This window comes from Dermacentor variabilis, chromosome 2, assembly GCF_050947875.1.
Source record: "Dermacentor variabilis isolate Ectoservices chromosome 2, ASM5094787v1, whole genome shotgun sequence".
Taxonomy (NCBI): domain Eukaryota; kingdom Metazoa; phylum Arthropoda; class Arachnida; order Ixodida; family Ixodidae; genus Dermacentor; species Dermacentor variabilis.
The window spans coordinates 23,509,615-23,526,015 of record NC_134569.1 but is presented as its reverse complement, the minus strand read 5'-3'; the positions used below and the strand labels follow the sequence as shown (position 1 = coordinate 23,526,015).

General features: G+C 47.3%; 2 protein-coding genes and 1 long non-coding RNA gene across 4 annotated transcripts in view; 2 read left to right on the top strand and 1 right to left on the bottom strand.

Moving 5' to 3' along the window:
* Positions 1 to 16,401, top strand: part of LOC142571513 (high affinity cAMP-specific and IBMX-insensitive 3',5'-cyclic phosphodiesterase 8B-like) — a 403,386-nt gene that overhangs the window by 188,910 nt on the left and 198,075 nt on the right. The gene's annotated exons all lie outside the window — the stretch shown is intronic.
* Positions 310 to 2,466, top strand: LOC142571512 (uncharacterized). Its single transcript, XR_012825892.1, has 2 exons — positions 310 to 1,230; positions 1,986 to 2,466. It is a non-coding gene; the product is annotated as an uncharacterized LOC142571512 (long non-coding RNA).
* LOC142571511 (uncharacterized) lies at positions 3,583 to 6,505 on the bottom strand. Its single transcript, XM_075679925.1, has 2 exons — positions 5,642 to 6,505; positions 3,583 to 5,354 (listed from the first exon to the last, which is right to left on the bottom strand). The coding sequence occupies exons 1-2, from the start codon at positions 6,391 to 6,393 to the stop codon at positions 4,763 to 4,765; spliced, it is 1,344 nt and encodes a 447-aa protein (XP_075536040.1). The 5' UTR covers positions 6,394 to 6,505; the 3' UTR covers positions 3,583 to 4,762.

Genomic DNA, 16,401 nt, shown 5'->3' with positions numbered 1-16,401 from the left:
AAGCTAACCTCTTTCTGTGGCCAAATTCTTACCGGTGACATTTTATTATGGGGTCGACGCATGCATCGACAAGCGGCATAGAACAAACACCCTTAGGAATTTCTTGGCTCGTTTCGATTTGGCCTTACCGAGGATCAGTTAGAACGCGGGCGAGAGCTTGCGCGGGCAGGTTACGAGCGGAAAACGTGAGCAACGATAGAATTGCGTCTGCCACAACGGGAGAGAAGCTTCTGAAGAGGACTCATTGGAACCCATGCGAGCGCTATACGGCGGGCAACTTATGGGAGAAAAAAGCACAACAACATTACTTTCATTTTCCAAACCCAAGATTGGTGGAATAAGCGTATTTATTGGGGACGTAGTCGTAGTGTGCGTAGTATTCTTTGGAGTTGCTTATCTCTTAAAATACGACAGTCTTGGTTTTAAGGGTAGAGTATAATACCCCAGTCACACGGGCACTTTCAAAGTCCTTTGAACCAAAGATCCTTTACTTCAAGGGAGAATGCGCGCTGTCACACGGGCACAGCAAAGGAGCCCTACTGGAAGGGAGCTTTGACTCGAAGGAGTGCGCGTTCGTCCTTTGAAACCTCAAGGGAATACTCTCGAACCTAGAGGGCGTCCGACAGCAGAAAAAAAAGATATCCAAAAATATGGAAGTTCAATTTTTACGTCTTCAGAACAAGCTTATAAGTACGAAATACTAATACTAAGGTACTAAACACTTTCGGGACACCCGCAATCTCCATCATGAAGCCGCCGGTACAGCAGCGCCGGCACGGCCTGTCGTCAGCAGCAACATCGACATGATCGACACAAACACGGGCAACACGGGTGCCACGTGCGATTTGTTTCTTTGGCGAGCGGCAGCTAGGCATTTCAAGTCTCCTCGGCTTTTTTCTGCGCGTCTTCCCTCGTCACTTTTGTTTAGTAGTTCTGTATTTTACCTCGTTTACGCCCACCAACCGCTGCCTAGCCACAAGGAATGAGCGCCTCCGACTCCTCGCAAACGGCAACCCAACAGACGGCCCCGCCGCAACCACGAACAACGTGGGGCGAACGGGAGACATGGGCTCTTATAAGTCTTTGGGAAGAGCATCTAGACCACCTGAGAGGAGAGCGGAGGAATGCTAGAGTATATGATCGCATTGTGCAAGGACTCGCCAGGCTCGAAATTATCCGGACAAGGAAACAGGTGCAGAGCAAGATCGACAACCTCACCCAAATGTACAGGTAAGCCTGGATATTATGTGCTGCACATTGGCAGAAACAGCGTTGGCACTTAATTTCCAGTCATTTAAGGCTAGTATACTGATGTCGTGAGATGTGTGTTTGGGTTCATGCGCATGTTTTCGTCGATCGGCCGTGGTTCATTCAACGCGGACTGCATTGTTTTATTTCTTTGTCTTTTTGTATTTGGTGAAGATGCACTTGATATGCCCGCCGAATTGAAACGTTAGACGCAACAGCTGAATTCCCTCACACGAGCACTACCGCAGCGTCAGTTTCAGATCCATATGTGCTGTGCTTGTCTTTCAAAAAAAGAAAGGGAACGGCTGGGAGCGTAAAGTTAAGTGTGTAGTGGGATTTAAGTGGTGTGATTTAAGTGTGTAGTGTGATTTAAGTTAAGTGTGTAGTGTGAACTGTAGTGTGATTTGATGGAACATAAAATTCCCTAAAGTATTCATTCCCTGTTACCAAGACAGCTAACCATGTCTACTGGATGGTGCAAAATTCGCTGGCCTGCTCAGCGACAGTGAAAATTGTTCAAACAGCAGTGCGTGCATGCATGTTAACTTTGAGAGTTGCGCAAATGCTAGTTATGTCATGCTTAATCGAGGTCACTGGCACACAGCCACTGTTTATTTTGAAAGTATAGCGCTAAAGCACATACTGTAATTTTCTTCCTGCATGAAGTGTGCTTACTATGCCTATGGATTTTGCCTAGTTCATGCAATAGCACTTATGCTGTTCACCGACCTTTCCAGAAGTTGGGCAAAGAAACGCACAACAGGCTCTGCACCTGTGCCATGGATGTATTTTAAGGAAATACATCGCTTTCTTGGAACGCTGCCAGCGAATGACCAGTCGCTGGTAGAAGAAAGTGCAGCGCACTCAGATGCCACAGTTGAACAGGCAAGTTTGTCATGATAAACCTGTACAAATGCATGCTCATAATAGTGCATGAAGCAGACTCAGCATGACGTGCTTTTAAATGCATAAGAATGGACAAGTCAGTACAGCTTCGGATAGGTATGGCTGAAAACGCAAACAAAACAAATTGCCAATTGAGGCAGGACAAGTGCTCCCGGAAATTTTTTATTCAGAAGAATGAAAATTGTATACATAAACTGAATGACAACGAGGTGACAGAAGAGCATGGAAAGCAACATGATATAAAGGCATGATTCAAGTGCAGTTTAATGATGCTGTTGAATTGTTTACACACATCAAGCTTAATTAAAATGCTTCAGCAATTTCCCTTGCTCTCGTCGTACCTTTATTACAGTAAAGAACTGATGTGCACTCAAGCTGTAACAACGCCACATATCAAGCAATGTACCTACATATGCAGACAAGAATGCCCTCTAAAGCATTGCAATGTGCATGCAGGCATATAATGAGGTAGTGCCCCATCTTCTCATGTATAGCGCTACAAATCGCATGCTTTCTGGTAAAACTGGATGCAGAAAGTGTGCAACAGGAAGTTTTTTGGTGTCGTGACCACTAGATCCACAATGTAAAAAATGCCTATAGAAGACAAGTGTATGGTTTTGATAATCAGATGTGATAAGGCAGCCTTAATGAGCTAAGTAGGATGCTACTAAATCAAGTTTCACTGTTGTGTATGTGTGCTTAAGATACAATTCTTTTCACCCTTCAGTTGATCTGTTGCATGGAGCATGGCTACGAATCGCCAAACAACGAGGATGAATGGGAGCTGGAGCCATCGGAAGCTGTCCCCGCATCAGAACTAGCAGATGAGGCACCATCACAGAGAAGTCGAATAACAAATGAAAACCAGCGTCGTTCTCGAAAGAGAAAGCTCACAAGCACAAGCGAATTTCAGCGGGACCTCCTTAACGAGCAACGCCTGCTTCGGCAGGCATTGGAATCGGCGACCAAAGAAGACCGGGTGCTCAGAGAGCGACAAATAAATGCTCAAGAAAGACTTGTTGGACTGCTGGAGCAGTATTTTAATAAAGATTGACGGGAGGTCGCGTCCCGCATTTGTTGTGACCTATTAGTCATTTCATCCTTGTACCTAGTGAAGAATGAAACTGATGCAGCTGTTGCTCAGCTTACAGCCTCAGGGCTGCAGGTTGTGCATGATGCTGGAATTCTTTAGTAGTACAGAAGCATTCTTAATAGATGTTTTCTATTGTGTACATGCAGGGCTTCTCCAGAAAGTAGTAGGACTGAACTAAAAAAAAATGTATTCACAATTTTGACACATCGACTTAATACTTAGCAAAATATGCCCGGTCTGCATCAACGCAGCATTTTCAGCGACTTTGCCAATCACTGAAGGCTCACTGGAACGCAGAAACTGAAATGCTCTTCAGCTTCCTCGCTACACCCCCCCCCCCCCCCTTGCTCTCATCCCTCCTGAAACAAATTGTGCCACTCAAACGCACTTCATTATGCAATGGGTCTCACTCACAGTTATGCAGTTTGATGCAAAACTTCACTACGTAACGCTGCTCTAACAGACGATTCATTCTGCAGATGACGATGCACTTTTAAAGTGGTTCAGCTTAAGCTCTATCTACACTCCCTGAAGGCTTGCAGACGACTGGCGCAACCGTAGCTAAGACCCCCACCACCCAACCAGTGCAATAACATCTTCCTCCTTCACCACGTTGTGGTGGGAAAAAAATCAGTGCTACTACTTCCCAGACAAACCTTATATATTGTGATACAAAGTGCCAGCATCAGCTGGCGCACATCAGCAACGCACATGTACAAAAGGGACCACAAAACATGTTTTCAATCAGTCCAGTCTCCTGTCATATTGATACAGAACTGCTAGTTCATTAAACAAAAATGGCAGTTGAATAAATGTTACAAGACGTAATTGTTTGTCGGAACTATTGGCTGTGCTACAGCAGAGCCGCCACCTGCTACCCACTATGTTTACATGTGCTAGGAGAGCTTAAAGGTGATCTGTGTTGTAGTGCAGTCTGCCTATAAATGCTGGTTTGCACTTTTGCAGTGTGTAAAAACATCTGGTCTTGCACTGTTATTGCATTGTAAGGTCAGTGACTGAACAGTGTAAGATAAGTCATTCAGCTTTCAAATTAATTTTCCTACTTTCTCTGCTACAAAAGAAAAAAGTATTGTATGAGGATCATGATTGTGTGTGACATACCAGTTGCTAGATGCAAGAGACATAACGGGGAGCTGTTCAGCAGCTCCTATAATTGGCTATTTACTGTGGAATTGTTAGTTTGACTGAAGGTAACAGCTATTATGAGCCTACAGAAAATGTTGATAAAAGGCCTGCAAAATATTTGATACTATTTCGCATCACTGTAATGCATATAATCATGCAGGCAATTTTGTTGTTTCTGTGATAAAGATAACTTGTGAAGCAACATGATGACCCCACTAACATGCTGTTATTCAGTGATGTAGCTATTTTGACTTAGAAACTGCTTTTCTATTTCACAGAGAATTCAAAGGGGGAAACAAAAACACGTGGATATGTATGCATACAAGTGGACAATGAAGAGCAACGCAGCAAACTGAACACAGCCCTGCATCACAAACTTTGGTGGCCTTCACGCTCGCGGTAATATTCAACGAGGGCTCCTCGAACATCTGGTCCGCTTCCAACTTGCACATCTGTAGAATGTTCAGGTTGCACATACACCATACTTTCAATATCAGACTCTTGCAGCCACTGCTGTGAAAGAGAGTCTGAAAAGTGTTCACATATGTTGTGGAGCACACAACAGGCCCTTACGATCATTGGCACATTCGTAATGTCGGCGTCCATTTTCTTCAGAACCAGCCTAAATCGAGCTTTGAGCCTCCCGAACGCGTTTTCAACAATCCTTCGGGACCTTGATAAATTATAGTTGTACGACCTGTGCCGATCGTTCTCTCCAAAGCTCTTGAAGGGTTTCATCAGGTTAGAAGTCAGCGGAAACGCCTGGTCGCACAGGATCAACGGTGGTACCACAACTCCGCTGATTGTTGCTGTTGGGGCTTGGAACAAGGGTCCCTCAACCATATCGGCCAATACTGACTGGCGGTACACATACGCATCGTGACAGCGCCCTGGTGAACCGACGTTCACGTACCTGAACCGGTACTTATGGTCGACCATGGCGAGCAATATGATGCTGTACCTGCAAAGAACAACGTCATAACTATTAAGTTACATAGCACAAGAAAATAAAGAGCAACGAATTACACTTACACAGGTCATAGTGCACCACTAAGAACGAGCGTTATGACTGGTGAAATGTCGAAACGCGCAGCAAGCCTAGCATTTATCTTTTAATTGCTTTGAAAACATTTAACGAAGGCAATGTTAAATGTTAGTCCTTCAATTTGGTGAAACGTTTTCATCAACTACAGCCATAATTATTCATCACGTCAACGACAACAAAACGACCTAGAGAGAGATACTTACCAGCCTTTGTAGTTGTAGTAATCACTTGCGTGCTCCTTTGGCGGCGATACTGGTATGTGACAGCCGTCCAGGGCCCCGACGCCTTGCGGAAAGTCACACACTGCCTGAAATTCTTTTATGTGCGCTGGCATGTCGTCCGGTGAAGGCATTGTGACCCATTCCTTCTCGAGGGTGGCAACAACAGTCGCACAAAATTCCCTGTAGATCACGTTCACGGTAGAACGACCAATGCCAAAGATGTCTGCTATTGCCCTGTCCTCCGCGCACGAGCACAGCTTATACAAGCTCACCGCCACACGCTTTTCTAGGGCGACGCACTCGCGCATGTTGGTCGCTTGCCGTTGCATTGCTGGCCGGCAGACGTCAACCAAGTATCTGAACGTCGTTTCTGATACCCGGAAAGACTGCTTGAAATGCCGGCTGCCAAGGTTTGGTAGCGTTTTCTCGAACCATTGTTCATGGCGACGATAGGCCCAGACCCGTCGCTGAACTGCGCGTCGCGATGAAGCGAGCGCCGTCAACAGGCAGTTGTTGGCGATGAGACGCCGCCGTATATCGCGCACCTTTTTGCTTGACGCCTCGACGTCCATTTCTAACGATGCCACTGCAGCAATCGCCAGTGCTATTTCATACTTTTTTCGCGCATCTTCAGCGTCGTAGCTCATCTTCACAATCGTTGCTTTGAAAACAGGCGAGAACACTAAACCTAACGAACTGAAGCAAGGGCAACAACGAAGAATCGACGCCAACATGCGGTATACGAAGCGGCACACATGGTGGCCATCATTACAATAAATACGTCTGTATTTGGTAAAGTAATGCCTTTACTGCGCGTGCATTTTGTTTTGATGTTTCTATGTATTAAAAAAAATAAATATTGCTGAAAAAATATACATAAATTTATTATCAGACGCATTTGAGCCATATTTTTTTTATTACTTACGAGGCGATGGCAGCGCTAAGGATACGTTGCGGTTTCTGTTAAAAGCTTCAACGGAGACCATCTGGAGACCGTGTAGCACCGACACATCTCCCTTGAACTAATGGGCCTTTGAAAGCTCAATGCTCCTTAACCTCAAAGGACTTTGAAAGTGCCCGTGTGACTGGGGTATAAGCCGCATAAGCAATGATCCCAAAGAATGCTACGCACTATATGACCATTCCCGAGTGGGGAGTTTCTGCCCCAATTTTCTTACTTCTTTTGTTATAGCAGTTGGCTTGCCGCAATCAAGAATGTATTATCTACAAATATATACATGTATGTCTGTAGAGATAACTGAACCTCTTTGCAAAACCGGCAAGAAAAATAACAAACAGAAAAAGCAATCGCTAAAATGTGTTTGCCAATCGATTACTAAGTGCGTACGTCACCTTGTAATCAGCAATGCCAACGACATCTACACATCGCAATTCTCCTTAACTGCAGGAAGCCATGCGCTAAGCGTAACGAGTCCCTTCCCCCCTCCCCCCCCCATTTCTGGATATTACAGAAATCTGCATGCAATGTTTCGAAACAGAAGAGCCTAATCACAGCCCAATCGCACTATTAATTCCCGCCACGGACATGTATAGATAATCCTACAAGCGGCTCGGGGCAGCGGCAAGCCTAAATCCATTTTTAATAAACGGAACTCGCCCTCCCCCCGCCCTTCCCTGCTGCGCAAACACACGTGTTTACCGACGAGGCTCGCCACGCCGCAACGGCGTTAAAGCATTAGGTACAGAGTGCGACATTTTGCTTGTTGTTGCATTTTGCTTGTTTGTTGCATTCTGAATACGTACGCTGAGTGCTGTCTTGGCTTGTTGACTTGAGGGCGTGGTTAAGTATTGCAAGACAGCCTCTACTTGACCTATGTCGCTAGTGCAGGCTTCGGATTACGTCGCTTGCAATATACCGGCTGCTCTGTGCGGTCCGGACTGTTTTCTTTTCGGTCAGCGGGGCTAAGAAAATGCAGATATTAAGTGGCCTCTGCAAGTGATGTTCTTCTGAAGCACATCCTCAGGCATGGTCACTGCACGCTGTGGCTTTCTCGATACCGCGGTGTAAGTCATGGCACCTCGCTTTGCCAGGACTGACGCCCACAGCATACGGCCAGCGGGGTGCGATAGGAACTTACCTCACCTGAACATCATAAAGAACCTCACGGCGACGCCGATGGTGAAAATTCGCCTGGGGTAACAGTGTAATTGCTTTCGCAAGGTCGACTGTCTTTAAGCGGAACCTCTAGGAACTAGGGAAATAAGTTCCATTTATCAGGAGTTCCATTCATTGAGATATTGAGCTCAATATGTGCTCAAGAGGTTCTTTTGAAATGGGTATATATATTACCAACAGCATACAATATGTGTAACAGGGCTTAACATAAAGCTTCTTGCAATGCTGCCCTTTGCACGCAGCCGCTGACTAGAGCTAGCAGCACATAATTTAAATACAGAAAGAAGAAAAATTATTTACTTAAAAAAATACGGCAGATCCAACGAGTTGGCACGTATATACAGCGAAGCTTCGTGTGAGAGCATAAAGAGTCGACACACGACTTTGTGTTTTTTGAATGACGGCACAAAGTGTCACGGAAGGCTTTTATTCAGGCATTGTGGAGAGGCTAATGCAATGCTGCCGCCGCGGATCCGCGAGGGCGAGCTTTCTGGTACTTTTTTTCTTTTCTCTGCAAGGCCACCGCCACCACCGCCACGGATGCGTGGAGGCGAGCGCCGTCTGGCGCTGGTGCAAGGATCCCAGCGTCGCGCGCGGCGCGCTTACTCCACTGTGATTGGTTGGCCTATTCAGCAAGAGACGGACAGAGAAAGAACTTTACTAATGGTCCTGAGGAACAGTGTTAGGGTACCTCCCTTTTCAGGGAGTCCCCGTAGCCGTCGCGGACCGCACCCACGACGGGGTAGGAAGATCGTGGTCCTCTGCCCTGTCGCAGGCCCTCTGGACAGCCCGTAGTTGCTCTGAGAGGTCGCCGCTTTTAAGGTCTGCCTCCCAGTCGGTTAGAGTGGTTAGCGATGAGCTGCGCAAGAGAATAGTCGGGCCGCAGCCCCCACGGTCACGACACCCGGAGAGGTTCGCAAAGAAAATATTCGCTTCTAAAAAAAAAAAAAAGTAGTAGCCATTTTAGTGCAAGAGCGCCTTTCGAGGTCATCGATAACTGTGATCTTAGTCTACAACGGGAGCGCATTATGCAAGCGTTCCTTTGCCGCCATTGGAAACGCTAAGCCGCGGTGGTTTAGCGGCTATGGTGTTGCGCTGCTAAGCACGAGGTGGCGGGATCAAATGCCAGCCGCGGCGGCCGCATTCCGATGGGCCCGAAGTGCAGAAATGTAAAAACGTCCGTGCCCCGCGTATTGGGGGCACGTTAAAGATCCCCTTGTGGTCAAAATTAATCCGGAGTTCCCCACTACAGCGTGCCTCAGAATGAAATCGTGGTTCTGGCACGTAAAATGCCAGAATTCAATCGAAACGCTAAGCCAACTCACAGCTCACCGACATTGCCAACAAAACAGAAAGCACAGCCAGCCACGGTAGAGCCACATTAGCCTCGGTACCAACAAACGCCGGCAAAAGCCGCCTATGCAAGTACGTGGAGAACTGGCGAGAAAGCATAACGAGGAAACGCAAAAACAGTGACACTTCTCACGATGCGTCGGAAATCGGCCACTCAGTTTCGTTTTCGTGGATATTTTTAGTTCCGTTTACCCGTAGTTGTAAAATATGTGGTTCCGCTTAACGAGCGTTTCTTTCTTTTTCTTTTTGCACTGCTTTAATGCAAAACCAACCCGCCACAAGGCTGCTGTTCCGTTTAAGCGACGATTCCGTTTACTGATATTCTAAGTTAATAATGAACGGCAAATGTAAAGGGGTTGTCAGGGCTGTTTGATATGGCCTTGTACCCGTAATAGGGTAATATATTTTACAAAATATGTGACATTGATATCGAGTTTTCATTATCAAGAAGCCATGCCGGTAACTGTGCATTATAATCTATGATCAATGGCGAGAAACACAATGACAGTCAAAACGCTTGCTTTTTTATACCTTGCAAGCACACACCGAAGAAACCGTGATTAAAACTAGATGACAAATCTCAACGACACAACATCGAACATAACATTAAATCAGGATTTTTACAATGCAGCGGCCGTCGCGGCTGTTCAAATTTCTTCTCGGCCTATACGAGCACCATTGGTGCGCTCATTAATTTTCTGCGCGGCTGCCGGCTCGTGAAAGCATGTATTCCCGCGGGAAAAAGAGCAAACAAGGGAACTCATTCGCAAGCGAGTAAAATTATTGACCGGTTGCACGGCGCTGGCTTCCCATACATTACGATTGAGCGCGTCCCTCGGACCCTTTCCACTTCGCCGAGCGGTGGCAGTCAGCGCTGCGAGGAGCCCAGATCGCAGAAGGACGGTCGGGGTGCAGGCCTATATGCGGCTCATTAACCGGTTTTACGAAACACGCGGTTTGCGACGAAGAGCGTTTATTTTGAGGTACCCTAAACTTAGGAAAGCACAACAGGGGCACGTCACTCTATACTGATGCCGGTCCGGCACGATGTGGGCTTCTCCGCATGACAGGAGAGGGCGAGGGCACGCATATCTCTGGCACCAGTCATCTTCCCTCTCGCCACCCTGGGGGGTCTCGATGTCCTCTGTAAATCAATTTGGCGAGCACCCACGAGTGCTGCTTATATAGTTAGGCTCAGATGAAAAGCGTCGCGGCAGATTCGGGCTCATTTCTGAGAACCGGCTAATTAGCGTGTTTTCCGTTTTAACGACAAAAAAAAAAAATCAGCAGTAGCAAGCTCATCCCACAGTTCTTTTCATTGGACAACCGTTACATGGAGCGGCACAGCAGCCATCGGTTGTCGGACATGTTTTTATGCTGTGAGTGATGCTGGTGGGGCTGTGAACGAAGTGTTGGGGAACAACATACGGCGGGTTGTTGTTGAGAGCGCGTTTTGTGGTGGTTGACCGTGGTGCAGCGTCACAGGGCCGACAATAACACATTTCTTGTGTTGTTGCGGACAATACTAGCCAGCTTGTAGACCAGTGTTAATTAACTCACTCTGACGCTTTTGCTGACCATTGTTACTTATTATTTTGCATTGATTGAACCGTTTTCAGAGAGGTAATTATTAGAGGTTGACAGGGACACATAATCGGACAGGTGCTTGCCTGGATTAATGGATTAATGCGCTATAACACCCTTTATATTTGACCGTCTACTAACACCTGGTCAAATTACATAATAGCGACTGCTTTTTCAACACTTGTTGTTGTTGCAGCTTATAATGCGGCAGCGCGCTTGATGACCATGTTTGATGAAGGAACGCTCGTGAGCGTTGTATTACATGTGCGCGCCTGCCTGCGCAGAAGCATGGTGGGAAATAGTCATGACCACCACCCTTCCGATGCGATGCCACATCACTGTAGAAAAATAATTGAACAAAGCTTTGAAGGAATTTTTTTTTCTGTTTTTACCACACGTATTTTCTTTGAACTGAAACTACAGATAACTTCATTTAGCGTAATAACTTCTTTCTGCTTCATGCTGAAAGACAGCTTTTTCTCTTGATTTTAACCAAATTGGTTTTGTAGTGTAAAGTGAAACTTTCGTTATGATTACTGCGATAAAAATGAGTTTAGTTCCTTTCTTTACTGTCCTGTATCAAAATGAGCGCATAGCTTCGGCACCTACCTGAATGTAGGCAAGTAGACAGATATCACGTGCACAAGCCAAGTAGTCCTAATTAAAAAAATTATAATAATACAGCTGCTCACCAGGCCAGTCAGTGCCTCGCACAGCATGTCTATATGTACTGACAGTCTATTTCTAAAAAATATGTCGCGAAGTATCGCGACTGTCGTTTCCCATGCGGTCTACGTAGCGTTGTTATCTATACACCGATAAACTATGGTTATTTAACTCTGCAAGGCTGGGACGTTCTATGTACATTAATCCTCTCGGATGTCGCCCATCACTTTTTGGTTGCAACACCTACCCGGTGAACACGGTATAGAGTTTGACGTGTCCATATGATTTGCGAACTTCTGCGTCACTAACACGCGCGTGCACCTGGTCACAAGAACAAATGCCACACACCACTGCGGCGGTCGGCGACGTCACCCGTTATTTCGAGTGGCACGGGTTCCCACGAACATTGAATTTGCGTCCGCAATCGATGCCAATCGATGGCGGAGCTTCTCCCGCTCCATCGAAGCCAATCAGAGGCTCAAACGAAGTTCATAGGCGCCTGGGTTATGCCATAAACGAATTGCGCTGCTCCCACGAGGCACTTCGTGATGCATCTCGTGTCTCGCATCGATCCTGTGCGACTCGCCCCTCGGCGCAGCCTACCGTTGTTTCATTATCATTACGCGAGTTGGGGCGCGAGCTCTGTTGTTTACGCGTATAATATTTGCGATAAGCACGCAACAACAAACGAACGGAAGAGGAACATATAAAGCTGTCTTTGACCCGACGTGTCGGCTAATTGGGCCATGTCGAGTAAGTAAAGTGAGCAAATAAGCGAACTTACCAATGATGAAGCTAGCAAGCACACAAACAGACAATCAGTTTGCAACAAGGCATATTACAGAATGGACGCTTGAAACGTAGGACTCTGTGCCGTTTCTGAGCTGTTACAGCCGCCTTCACTAAGCAGTGTGCGCGCGTAAATTTAGGCCTGTTGTAATGGCAGACGTGAAGGACAACGCGCGTGGCACCCGGAAAATAATTTTGAAATTTGGGGTGGTCTGTCTGCCGAGCATTACTGGAGAAGTACAAGTAGCGCATAAAAAGTAAGACTCGTGAGTGAGATTGAGCCAAGACACTTGGTCGCAATCGAAAGCTGTATTGGAGATCTGAACTAGCTTCGTAGTTCGTGCGCTACAATATCGGCATGTAGGTAAATGACCTTATATCATGAATAGCAAAACAGGACGCGACGTGATCCGAATGAAATGCATGCCCCACTTCTTTTTTTTTTTTTGTAGACAATACCTATAGTGCACACTGAAGAAACAAAGTGGACGAAGCGTGAGAGAATGATCTAACCTAATCTTTGGTCAGTCCCAACACGCTCATCGTTCGCACACAGAATGGAACACCAAGGTGGAGTGGTCTACACAGACGCAGCGAGGCACCCTCGCGGCGACCTCATGACCGCGGTGGTAGCGGATCACAACGGAGGATTGATAGGACAGACAACAATCACGGCTGGCTGAGTGGTGGAAGCGGAGGAAACCGCGATTGCCATGGTCATGCATGCGGAAGTGAATACCGTCATCAGCGATTGCAAGCAGGCCATCGGCAATTTCGTCCGCGGTATAATTTCTGAACAGGCGTACCATGTACCCACGCGGCGCCCCCTAAGCGGCTTGAAAACTCTCGTGTGGACCCCCGCTCACGCGACTGTGCCCGGCAACGCGTCGGCTCACAGTTTGGCTCGAGATCTCGCGCGCCGAGCCTCGTCCGCGGATGCGGACGGCGTGAACGAGGAGGAGAGACACGAGGACCCCTGCGAGACTTATCACGAAATAGCCCATAGGCATCGCTTGAGGCGTCGCGCGCTCCCAGTACTGGCCAAACAACTCGATAAAACGCAAGCGGTCGCGTTTAGGCGTCTCCAGACAAACACATACCCACACTCAAAGAACCATAATAAAACACAGGGGGAAGGAAAGCGACCTATGTAGCCTCTGTTCACAAACAGGGACACTTACACACATAATGTGAGAGTGCACCTCGCTCCCGTTTTCTCATCCCCCCGTCAGCAGCGAAACTGAGTGCACAGCCTGGCTCAGTTCCGGGGACGTCGACGGACAGCTTGAACTGGTGGACTGCAGGCGGAGAAGGCCAAGCAGGCCCAGGGCCTTACTTGAGCCCGATCCCTCAGCCACCTCCCCCTTTCCCCTTCCCCTTTTCAATAATTTACCACCACTACCACCACCACCAAGCATCCCGATTGGCCCAGGTCAGCACCAGCTCATTCGCTCGGATTGTCCGCCTATCGTTGATGAGGAGAAGCGATGAAGACAACGTGGCTCTTGCCGTCGCCCCTCTGCTGAGCAGTGAAAGGATGACCGATGGGCTGTTTGTACTTGCGCCGAATTCGTTCGTTTCTGAAAGCAATCTGCATTGCGAATCACCATGGGGATTAGCAATGCAAATTCCTGGTCATTCTCGGTGGGACTGAGCGCTCCCAAAGCCGATCGTTCTGAGGCGAGTTAAACGAAGTGCAACAGGTCTTCGATCGGTTCGTCACGTCGCATTCGAGTCGGATCGCGGTAAGCAGGTTGAGAGTGTTGTAGGGAAACGTCTTATGTGGTATAACGAGGCTCTGTTCGGGTAACGCAACCATGCTGCCACGCGACAAGGCGTGGCAGCTGGGCATTGCAGAGTTCTCTTCCTTGCCATATATCTTTTCCTTTCCGTTGCCCTATCGCAGTCGAACTGTTTGGAGACTTTCATAGAGGAAGAACCCGGAATCCTAAGCGCACTTCTGGCTGTGTGGACGTATTGTCTACAAGTGCTTTTTAAGATATATATATATATATATATATATATATATATATATATATATATATATATATATATATATATATATATATATATATGACCGTGTTAAATGTATTGGCTATAACATCAATGCGGAACGTCTAGTCTGTGAAGTATAGTAATTTGCTGCTCCCTCCGCAAATTACACACTAAGGCGCTTTTCCCCTTCTTTTCTTTTTTTTCTTTGTTGTGATTTTACTATACATGGTGACGATGATACCTTGTCCAGAGCGTCGCCAATATTTGTGCAGATGTTCGAGGGGGCCGCGCCACTCTGACCCTTAACACGTGTGAAACGGTAGCTTTTGCGGCACCTTTCCTCCATAAAAGGGAGAAGTATTTTTGCCTTTCAGGGCGAATCTCAGGACGAAAAAGGACAAAGTTTTCTTCAACTCCCAGGCTTTTTTTCTCTAATTTCGTGCTACAATTAACGCGGGTGACAATTTTTCCCTTTTGGGTCCTTTTCGCCACCTTGCAGGCTTCCGCAGAACTGATTTGCCACCTTTAAATTCCTCCGCCACCAATGTTAGCTGACCACATCGGCGTTCATCCTGATGAGCGATGAGCACATCTGATACGTACGTGCGCTCAACCTGACAGCAGTTCTTATCGTCTGCTGAACAAATTTAGGAGGCTCTCTCTAATTCTTTCTTTTCACTTGTGTGGCTCATGTGCTTACGTGCTGTTCTGTCGACTTTTGAAGTTATCCACGTAGTAAACTTCGCCGTATATGGCTACAGACTCAAAGACCGAGAAACATGAGCACTGCTGTTAGCAGCGGTCGCCATTTAACCCCTTAGCTTATGCCAAAACTTCCGGTTATGTTTCCATGTTCTTTTTTGCTATTCATTATATGTATATGAAACTGCATCTAGTAACCTTGTTAACCTCCTTGCCTTTTCTTTCTCCGTCTCTCAGTATACGACTCATGGCTGTGACTTGTCGTTATGTCGTATCTTGTCGATATTGCTTGAGGACAGGCCGGGAGGCTGCTTCCGCGTTTAATGATGGCACTAACAGCCTCGTTCGACGGCCTCCTATTTAACCTTGGACAACCGTCTTTTTTTGAAACTACAGAACGATTTAAGAGCCTCCGCTATTCGTCTCGAAAAGCCCCCTTACCATCAGCATCTGTTCAAGCAACGGCAAGTTATGTGTGCGTAAGTTAGGCCGACTAGCGTGCCATTTCCCTTGTGTTCGTAAATGCTATTGGCCTTTGTCGTGCTGCCTTCACTGAATATATTCGACGTTAAGGTCAGCTGGCATGTGATTTTAAAAACAGTTATAGTGTTAAACTTTATTGCGAATTAGAATACTCGTTATCTCCGAATAAAAGGACAGAAATCTTGGTTCACGTAACGAGACCGCGTGTGACCCGTAATGTCGTGAGGAGACAAATATATATAAAGTCGAGAAACTTGCTTGGTCATGCGAAGCTTTTCTGTGAAAACTTTTTTTTTTCTCCCTTTCTAAATAAAAACAAGTCCAGCTGTTCGCAGGCTTCTCCGGCGCCCATAAATTTAGTGGACACGGCGCGGCAGTAAGTCAGGAAACGCACTGCCTTCCCGGATTCATGGCGGCGCCCGGCTGGCACTGGAAGGCCTCGGAGAAGTTTGCGTAACTGCGCAGCGCCACGTTCCACTCGACGCCGCTGTGCGGCCCGGCTATATTCTGGTCGCCGCTCTGCTTGTGGCACGACTGCAGCACGAGGTGGACGAAGAAGAGCTGGTCCTCGCTCAGCACGGGCTCTTCGTCGCCGCCGCGAGGCAGCCGCAGAGGGAGGAGCGCGCCCGACGTCTGGGCGCTGCGGCGGAAGTGTCCGTGCGCGACCTGCGCCGCGAGCAAGTCGCGCAGCTCGTTCAGCGACTGCCGGTCGTCGTCGCGCTCCTCGAAGCAGCGCTCTGCCTGTCGCAGTCTGAGCCTCGTCTCGCGGTTCAGCCACTGCTCCGGTGCGTCGTCGTCATTGCTCACGAGGCCGGTGAGGTTGCTCACGGCGATCAGCATGTCGAACAGGCACCTGCATGGCGAGGCGGTCTGAGTCTGGCCGGCTGTGTCACGAAAGAAGTGTCCCATCTATCGTGCACCTTGTTTAAAAAAGTATTAATAAAGATAAACGTGGATTATACTGTGCGAATAAGACCAAGTGCATGCTGTTTAAAGCCTTGTTAAGAAACCGCCAGTAATATTTTAGTCACTG

Bases quoted from the DNA above. Each gene is read 5' to 3' on its own strand.
- LOC142571511 (XM_075679925.1), bottom strand. From the start codon at position 6,393: ATGTTGGCGTCGATTCTTCGTTGTTGCCCTTGCTTCAGTTCGTTAGGT. The intron at 5,355-5,641 runs GTAAGTATCTCT...TGTTCTTTGCAG, and splicing joins TACTACAACTACAAAGGCTG to GTACAGCATCATATTGCTCG.